The 9,227-nt window shown below is 45.5% G+C and overlaps 1 protein-coding gene and 1 pseudogene across 3 annotated transcripts; one reads left to right on the forward strand and one right to left on the reverse strand.

Annotated features, from left to right (window-relative positions):
- Positions 1-1,910: 1,910 nt before the first annotated feature.
- LOC103696041 (protein CANDIDATE G PROTEIN-COUPLED RECEPTOR 7 pseudogene) lies at positions 1,911-3,753 on the reverse strand (annotated as a pseudogene). Its single transcript, XR_015973969.1, has one exon. The product of XR_015973969.1 is annotated as a protein CANDIDATE G PROTEIN-COUPLED RECEPTOR 7 pseudogene (transcript).
- A 130-nt stretch (positions 3,754-3,883) lies between these two features.
- LOC148699722 (protein FAR-RED IMPAIRED RESPONSE 1-like) lies at positions 3,884-8,816 on the forward strand. 2 transcript variants are annotated; one of them, XM_089927755.1, is made up of 6 exons: positions 3,884-4,178; positions 4,516-4,593; positions 4,679-5,850; positions 5,923-6,649; positions 6,931-7,404; positions 7,507-8,816. In XM_089927755.1, the coding sequence occupies exons 1-4, from the start codon at positions 4,134-4,136 to the stop codon at positions 6,464-6,466; spliced, it is 1,839 nt and encodes a 612-aa protein (XP_089783881.1). In that variant the 5' UTR covers positions 3,884-4,133; the 3' UTR covers positions 6,467-6,649; positions 6,931-7,404; positions 7,507-8,816. The 2 variants fall into 2 exon arrangements, with proteins under 2 accessions (XP_089783881.1, XP_089783880.1); XM_089927754.1 differs by having other exon boundaries at positions 5,923-7,404.
- Positions 8,817-9,227: the final 411 nt, after the last annotated feature.

Genomic DNA, 9,227 nt, shown 5'->3' on the forward strand with positions numbered 1-9,227 from the left:
TTTAACTGGTGCCTTCTAGTTTAATATGGAATTATATGTTGTCTTTTAGTATTTCAAAATATCTTTTTGCATATTATACATTCACCCCTTCTAGTCAAGGATCAATCAATTATCTTATTTATTGCATAGACATGGGGCATGCCTCTTGCATATGACTATAATGTAGTGGTACTTTGTAAGTGAAAGGAACAACTTACTTACAATTTAAATTACTTTTTTTGAGTTTCGAAGTGCAATCTTCCAAAACTATTTTGCTCTTATCTTCTTGAGGAGTCCTTGTGGGTGGCGAGCCTGTATTTTGAGTTCCTCCTGTATTTCCTCTGTTTCTCCAACATCCAGTGTTAATTTGATATCAAACCTAAGGAGATGGCCCCGAGGACGAAGAGTTGAAGACCCTCCGGTGCATAAGCAGGACATCCACAACATTGAAATGGATGAATTGAGACAAGTGCAGCACCTAGAAGACTGTTTAGCACCCTATAAGGCTTTGAGACGTGATGAAACTTGTCAAGTTTCAGCACCTGAAAATTTTGCCAATAATGAGGAGGTTAACCCTTCTCACTATGCTTATGGTCGTGCTTTGAATGAAGAGGCTTTTCCCTGTCACCATGCTGGAGGGAACCAAGGTTTCTATTAAGATTATGACATCCGGATAGCTATTCAAGATTTTGAAGGTTGGATACAGCTCAATGAATTCCTTGATTTGCTCTAACACCATATTCACACCAAACATCGGATAAATGGAGGGGATACAAGGACAACTCAATATATAGACTCGCCACCCATGAGGACTCCTCTAAGACACTTCTAAACTCAAAGAAATAATTTTAATTCCAAATAACTTCTGTTTTTACTTACACAGGCATAGGCCAAAGTTGTCAAAGGCTTGAGGTGCACTATGGAGCCTAGGTGCAAAGCACGCATCTGGATTATTCTTTTCCTTTTCTTATTTCACTTATTATTCGTACCTGTTTTCTTCCACTGTTGGATGTTTCTCAGGCTGTATCAAAACCAGCAGATTTACGACCATTTTCAGATCTAAAACCAGATCTAAGTCAACTTATCTTGTTGTTTTCTTCTTCTTGGCAGCATATATATGTTCAGGAAGCTGATCTTTGTTACCAGTGAAAGTGTTTGAGTATATAATCAGATCAAATCAGATAGGAGTCAAATATTGCTGGAGAAAATCCAGCAGATTTATGACTGTTTTCGGATATGAAACCAGATCTGAATTGACTTTTGTTGTTTTCATCTTGGCAGCATAAACATATTCCATGTTTAAGCTGACTTTGCTGCAACTGAGTGAAAGTGGTCAAATATATTACAATTCAGATCAAATCGTATGGGAGCTAAATACTGTTGCAGAATCACAACGTGTAGCCTGTAAATATGAATAAAGCCTTGCCCAAGACATCCATCTCTAGAAGACGTGCATTACACATGTCAAGCACTAGTTCATATGTGAATAGTAGCTATTTAACCGATAACTTCTTGACACCGTCTTATGACTTTATTTTACGAACTAAATTACTTACAACCTCCATGGCTTAGAACCAAAACATTGATTTATATTCAAAATTAGTTTCATATGTAAAAGAAATGTAAGAAAGGTATCACGTTTGAAAGGAGGAGGTATACAAGGAGGCAAATCAATTTTACCAGTCTTAATCTGCCAATACAATAGATTAGAGAGAAAATGGTAATCTCATGCTTCCTTGTGATTCAAAGCCAAATGACCTAGATAATATCTTCAGCGCCATACCATGTCAGCTCAACTAAAATTCGTAGACAAATTGGGAATCTAATTAAATAGATAACATACCAAATAGTGGCAAAATACGAAACAATTAAACTTTCCCTGCATCAATAACTTGAAGAAACAAAGCATAGCATGAACCATAATATATCCATTAACATGCAAAGAGGAGTTTGTATTTTTATTAGAAGAGGTAATAAAGCAAGAAGGTGTGTAGGTACAAGTGGAAGTGGCATCCATTAAAATCCACAATAGACAGGTAATAGAAACATGCATACTACAGTATCAAGATACACTGGAACACCACGCTTCGTATGATATCAATTCGAGAATCCCAATTACAGTGAGGCGAATAAAAAAAAAAGAAAAAAAGAAAGAAATGGACCGAGAGGAATGAAAAGAAATACTAGATCCCACCTCTATCTTCCAATTGTTCTGGCAATTGTACACAGGGTCGAAGCCCATTTCTTGCTACGCTTCCAGCATCCGCCTCACAACTCAAACTCATCATCGAGCTTGAGAGCCTCGGCAGCAGCCTCCTCTTCCTCATCATCGATCACAAAGTAGGGGTTGTGCACCTCGGGCCGGAACTTATAGCCGGTGAAGATGTAGAAGGCGAGGGTGGCGATCTCCCCGGCGACGATACTGGTCCAGAGGTATCGGTAGGAGGTAATGGTGACGAGGGCATAGACGACAACACGGGTGAAGTAGATGTAGCAGATGACGACGACGTAGTACTGGCGGAAGAGGGTGAGCTTCATGAGGTTGACGGCTGCCTTGCCGTCAGTGCGGGCGGCCTCGCGGAGGTTCTTAATGGACCAGACGATGGGGAAGAGAACGGCGCAGCAGCAGACGACGTCGACAAGGAGGAAGACCTGCTTCCAGGTGACCCAGTCGCGGGCGTAGGGGCCAGACTCGTCGATGGCGACCTGGGCAATGTTGGCGACGACCTGGAGGGGGATGACGACCATGAGGACCTTCTTGTCGCGGTCCTGGAGGTAGGGCTTGAGGAAGGACCAGCCAGTGCCGATAAGGACGATGAGGGTGAAGAGAGAGATGCCCTTGAGGAAGCTGAAGATGTAGAAGAGCACGTCCCAGCCATGAGCGCTGCCGGTGCGCTCGATGTAGGACTTGTCCTCGGCCTCGCAGAGGAGGTTGAGGGCTTTGAGGACGACGACGGCGAGCATGAAGTAGTGGATGCGGAAGGCGGCACGGCGCTTTCGGAGGAGGACGGCCACCCAGCCGGCGGCGAGGGCCGCGTAGGCGAGGAAGAGGAGGAAGTAGATGAGGGGGAGGGCGGCAGCGCCGACGGACAGGTAGGCGCGGCGGCCAGTGCGGGGGTCGACGTTGTACATGGCGGAGCGGACAGACATCGAGACGCGGAGGCGGGGGAGGCAGTTGGCGAAGACGAGGGTGTACTGCCCGGGTTCGGACTGGGAGAAGACGGCGCCGAAGGCGGAGGAGCGGGGGATGGAGAGGCCGCTGGGGTTGGGGTTGGGATTGTTGAGCTGGTCGAAGGAGTAGACGAGCTTGACGAGAGAGGATTGGAGGGCGCAGGTGATGTCCAGTTCTTGGAGCTGCTGGAGGACGTGGATCCAGGCGTCGCGGGTGGAGAGGAAGAAGCCCAGCTGGGAGAGATCGATATCGGTGGAGGGGTCGGAGAGGGAGATCCCCGAGACGTTCAGCTCCAGGATGCCGGTGTGGGTGAAGCCGAACTCATAGAAGGGGATGATGGTCCTGCCATCGGATCGGACCTCCGTAACCCGGATCTCCGCCGCCGACGGCCGGAAAGAGGCCACGAGCGCCACCGCCAACAGGATGAAGGCGACACCGGAGCCCCGCGAGATCGCCATCGCCGCCGCTTCCGCCGCTCCAAGGTTCCCCAGATCTCGATCTCTCTTTCTAGATCTGGCTGGAAAGTAGTGGGAGGAGGAGGTTATTCGAGGGGGTTATCGTTTTCCTTTTTTTTATTCTTTCTGAGTTGACTGGGTGAATGAATGCCTACAAAGAAGGGTATAATTATAATTATTGCAAAGGGGAGGATATGAGTGGTAAATATTGGGAAATGATAGGGGTTTTATAGTAAATAAAAGTGTCTTGGACCCCCCGTGTTGGTGGGTAGTTCTAAATACACCCCCCCGATTGCTCAGGACACCCCCCAAAAACCAAAAAAAAAATACCCAAACTAACCTTTAGTGTAATTACCATATTGCCCTTGAAATTTTCTCAGTACACCCCCCTTCCTCCTCCTCCGTCTCCTCCTCCGTTTCGTTTTGAAAAGGAAAAAAAAAACCACCCCTCAAACCCCCCTTAAACCCCTCGATCCATTTACATCGTTTAGGCGATCTTTGAAGGAGATTTAAGCCCCATTCGAAGCATGGACAAGCAACTAGTGATTTGGGACGAAGAATCGGCCGCAAAGGTACGTGTTCCACCTTGTTTCGAAAGTTTTTTTTTTTCACGGTTCGTGCTCCGTTCGGCACTGGATCGCCGAACAAAAGGCTTCTGTTCGGCTGCATAGTGCCGAACAGAAGCCTTCTGTTCGGCAACGCTCTACCGAACAGAAGGCTTCTGTTCGGCTGCACAGTGCCGAACATAAGGCTTCTGTCCGGCACACTGAAGCCGAACAGAAGGCTTCTGTTCGGCACTCTGCAGCCGAACAGAAGCCTTCTCGTGCCAAATCGCGTGCCGTGCTGAATTTTGTGCCGAACAGATCCTCTGATTCATTAATTCTTGGTGATAAATTATTTTATATGTAGGGCTATGCTACAACCGAATCGAGTATAATTGGATCAGAATTTGTACTGGATTACACAAGCGAATTTACAACTTACGAGGTATTATAATATATTGTGCAATTTTGTATTAGTTTAGCGAGCTATTTTTACAACTGTGTACTTACATAAATTGTTTAATGTATAGATCTTCAAGAGTAGAGAGGACTTGTGTAATTGGTGTCGTGAAGCTGGGAGGCGAAATGGTTTTGTTGTTGTAATCAAATCATCCGATGCAGGTACCATTTCTAAGAAACCCAGAATTACGTTAGGTTGTGAGAGGGGTGGGACGTACCGAACCACAAAAGAAAAGCGAATAAAGACTGCCTGTGGGACAAAGAAGTGTGGATGCCCTTTTGCATTAAGAGGAAAGAAATTGGATACTGCGGATGATTGGATATTACTGGTCGTATGTGGAGTGCACAATCATCCCGCTGCAGAGAATCTGGAGGGGCACTCATATGCAGGGAGATTATCTGAGCAGGAGACGGAATTGTTAGTGGATATGTCGAAGAGTTTGGTTCGTCCAAAGGACATATTATCCACATTGAAGGAAAGAGATGCCCTCAATGTTACGACTATCAAGACTATCTACAATGTACGTCAACGGTTTAAGGTTGCAGAGAAAGCCGGGAGGTCTGAAATGCAACATCTATTAGGTAAATTATCAGAGGCTAAATATATTGAGTGGCATAGGAATTGTACTAATACGGATGTTGTGCATGACTTATTTTGGGCACACCCTGGCAGCATTGATTTGTTCCGTGCATTTTCCCGTGTGTTGATAATGGATTGCACGTACAAGACGAATAGGTATCGTCTTCCGCTCTTAGAGATTGTGGGGGTGACATCTACTGACATGACATTTTCAGTTGCTTTTGTATACTTAAATTCTGAGGGGGAAGAAAGCTATACTTGGGCATTAGAGAGATTGCGCAGTGTCATAGCTGATGATGTTTTGCCTGAGTTGATTGTTACAGATAGAGACTTGGCTTTGATGAATGCAATTCATAGAGTATTTCCTACTGCTAGACATTTATTATGTAGATGGCATATTAGTAGGAATGTTTTGGCCAAGTGCAAAAAATTTTTCGAATTGAAGGAGAAATGGGATAAATTTATTATGAGTTGGAATGTACTAGTGCTGTCCTCCACGGAAGACGAGTATAATGATCGCTGGAGTGCACTGCAGAGAGAGTTCGGTACCTATCCAGATGCACTACAGTATGTGTCAGATACTTGGCTGAGCAAATACAAGGAAAGATTTGTTGCGGCGTGGACTGATACATGCAGGCACTACGGAAATGTGACGACAAATAGGTATCACAAATAAAGACTCATTTAATTTTAATTTGCCTCAATTCTTATATCTAACTTTCATTTGTTTACTAGGGTCGAGAGTGCACATGCAAAGCTCAAAAAGCAGCTTGGATCAAGCCAAGGAAGTTTCGAGTCATCTTGGACTAGAATACATGGATTGATTGAGTTGCAGCACAGCTCCGTTAAAGCCTCATTGGAGAAGAGTTTATTGGTAGTGCAGCACAACTTCAAGCCAGCTGAATTCAAAGAGTTGCGAGGTTTCATATCTATAAGTGCGTTAAATCATGTCCTCGCCCAATCGAAACGAGCCAATTCAGTTGGATTTGATGATTCAAATTGTGGGTGCGCTATTCGACGCACACATGGTATACCATGTGCTCACCAGATTGCGCGGTACAGGGTGGAAGGTCGGCCCATTCCTCTCGACTGCATAGATCCTCATTGGAGGAAACTTGATATTCTGCCTACCCCCCCCGTGCAGCCAATTCAGTTGAGTTGTGATGCAGAGTTAGATTTGATTGCGCTACGATTCAAGAAGTTAGATGGGGCTTCTCAATTGCAGATGATCAAGAAGTTACGAGAGATTGCAAGTCCAGATAGTACACCTCTTTTATAGCCTGCAAAACGGAAGACCGGTTCACGTGGGCGCGCTTCACTGAAGGTTGATACGTCTACTCGACGTGACCCGTCTGCGTTTGAGTTGGTTCTATCTGGACAGGATAGTTATTCACCTGGTGTTGAGAAAGTTACCATCCGCAATCCATCTACTCAGATTCAAAAGAGACGGCCCAAGCAAAAGGTAAGTACCAAATATTTATTTCCTTACAATAGGTATCACAACGTCTACGGGACGGTCCGTGCCGTGCCGGTATGTCATGTGCCGATACGGGACATGTCGGGACGTGCCGTGCCGAGATGTGCCGATACGGGACATGTCGGGACGTGCCGTGCCGAGATGTGCCGATACGGGATGTGCCGTGCCGAGATGTGCCGATACGGGATGTGCCGTGCCGAGATGTGCCGATACGGGACATGTTCTGCCATTGTTACATATTTTCTATCATTTGATATTATTTGCAGGTTTTTCGTACTAGAGCCCAGTCACATACGCCCATTATCTATATTGATGCTATTCCTTCTGCCTTGAGACCATACATCCAGCATATCAAGGATGTAAAAGCTGATGGGAATTGCGGATTTAGGGCAATAGCTGACTTACTGGGATTTGGAGAAGATGACTGGGTGCGTGTTAGGAAGGATTTATTGCAAGAGTTGCAATGTCATTCGGACCACTATCGCACATTATATGGTGTGGAAGGGACGATTGCTGAGATCACTCATGCATTATCATATTATGATGATTGTCCACCATATGACAGATGGATGACTATGCCGGACATGGGTCATCTTATAGCATCCTGCTATAATGTTGTCCTATACCATCTCTCGTTGCAACAATGTCTGACCTTCCTACCTCTCCGTTCTGTGCCAGTACCTCTTCTATCCCGCAAAGATATCGCTATCGGATTCGTAAATGGAAATCATTTTGTTGAGGTACTACGTTCACAACACTTGCGAATATTTAATTTTGCTTATTTAATTTTGCTTATTTATAATTTTGTAGCTATTAATATTTTCTTATTTCTAATTTTGAAGGTGTTCTTGTTGCCGGGACATCCCGTTCCGCCAGTAGCGACCAACTGGCGAAAATATCATCTTCCTTGTGCTACCGGATGGGAAAATTCATATGAAGCACGGATTCAACAGTTCAAAGAGAGCATCTCACCTAATGTTATAATTAGCGAGACAGTAGAGTTAGATTGATTATTTATATATGTACAATTTTTGAAAGTTGTAAATTTTTTTGGCCTCTTAGAGTCATGTACTGTGAAACTCCATCATCAATATAAATCAAAAAATATCTGTCTTCGCATTGTTAGATTGATTGTTATGTGCACTGTTATATTTGTGTAAAATAGAACGGGCCAGGCTTTACAAAGATTACACGTAAATGTACCAAAAATATATATTTTTCATTAATATCAAAGGCTTTACAAAGATTACAAAGGCTCCATCATCAATCCCTATGACGCCATCGTCGACGCGTGTACTGCTGTACGTCCGAATGAGAGGGTCCTGGATCCGAATGAGAGGGTGCTGTACTCGGGCCAGGCTCATCACCCAGAAGTACCTGATGCATCTGAGAAATAGCATCATATAGGTGCCCGGCACCTAGTGACGTAGCCTCTGAGGGACCCATCCGTACAATGTCGGTACTGATACCGAGTGCAGCTGCATTACGCCGCCGGTGCATGTCAGCATCATCATGACCTCCCCTAGCTCCAGAATGAGTACTCGAGCGCAGATGAGGAGGCTGAACTGCAACGTGCGTGATACGGAGATACCACTCCATGTATCCCGGTACGCTGTCTGATGGCCGGGTAACTGGGTGGCTCCTGCTCGCCTGGCTCAGCACGTGGTCCTCCCACCGCTCCCAAAGCTGATCCATATAGGAGTAATGTATCCGGTACGAGCCTGCTGTGGAACCTCTGTTGGCTCGCGTAGGGGCTAGTGGCGCTCGAGGGATGGTCTGAATACGACCAAACTGTCTAAGAACCCTTTCTGGATGATAGGGTTCTACGATATCAAGGCACTTGATGGAGCCACTAAAAAATGCGACGGGTATATATGGGCGATCTCCCCGAAGCCGATGATGGGGATCCCAAATAACCTGTAAAACAAAAGGTCCATTTCAGTTTAATACTATATCGCATATTAAAAGTACTGACAAACACAAGCAAATGGTAATATGATACGTACCTCATCGATGCTCAAAAGGTCCAATGACTCACGTAGAACCACTAAATGGTCCATCGTGGTACGGGATGGAGTACCGGGCATCCAGCGGTGCACGCGGGGACTGGCATCAGTATACTCGAGCGACGGGTGAGGACTGAGTGCTGGAAAATGCTCATAAATCCATGCCTACAGAAGCGTCATATAACCACTAATCTGTCTCACTGATGACCTCGACGCAATCCCCAACTGCCGATACAAATATGCTAAGGCAGCTGTACCCCAGGCATATGTGCTCACCCTATCCAGATCCCGCAGTAAACACAGATACGCTATAGGCACCCTGGTCCCACTCTTATCAGCAAAGAGTGTGCAGCCTAACAAAAATAACAAATAGGCTCGTGCTGCACACTCTATCCTCTGCTGCCTGTCTCTATCAGATACAGAGTGAAACTGAGTCCTCAGCCACTCCATCCTCACAGACTGACCGCGCGATGACAGTACCTCCTGACGCGCGTCTCCAGCTGACACCCCCAACAACTCCACAAGTAGCTCCTCAGCATCCCGATCACTCATCCTCT

The sequence above is a fragment of the Phoenix dactylifera genome, chromosome 16 (assembly GCF_051530095.1).
Source record: "Phoenix dactylifera cultivar Ajwa chromosome 16, Ajwa_hap1_PhDact_Kaust_v1.1, whole genome shotgun sequence".
NCBI lineage: Eukaryota > Viridiplantae > Streptophyta > Magnoliopsida > Arecales > Arecaceae > Phoenix > Phoenix dactylifera.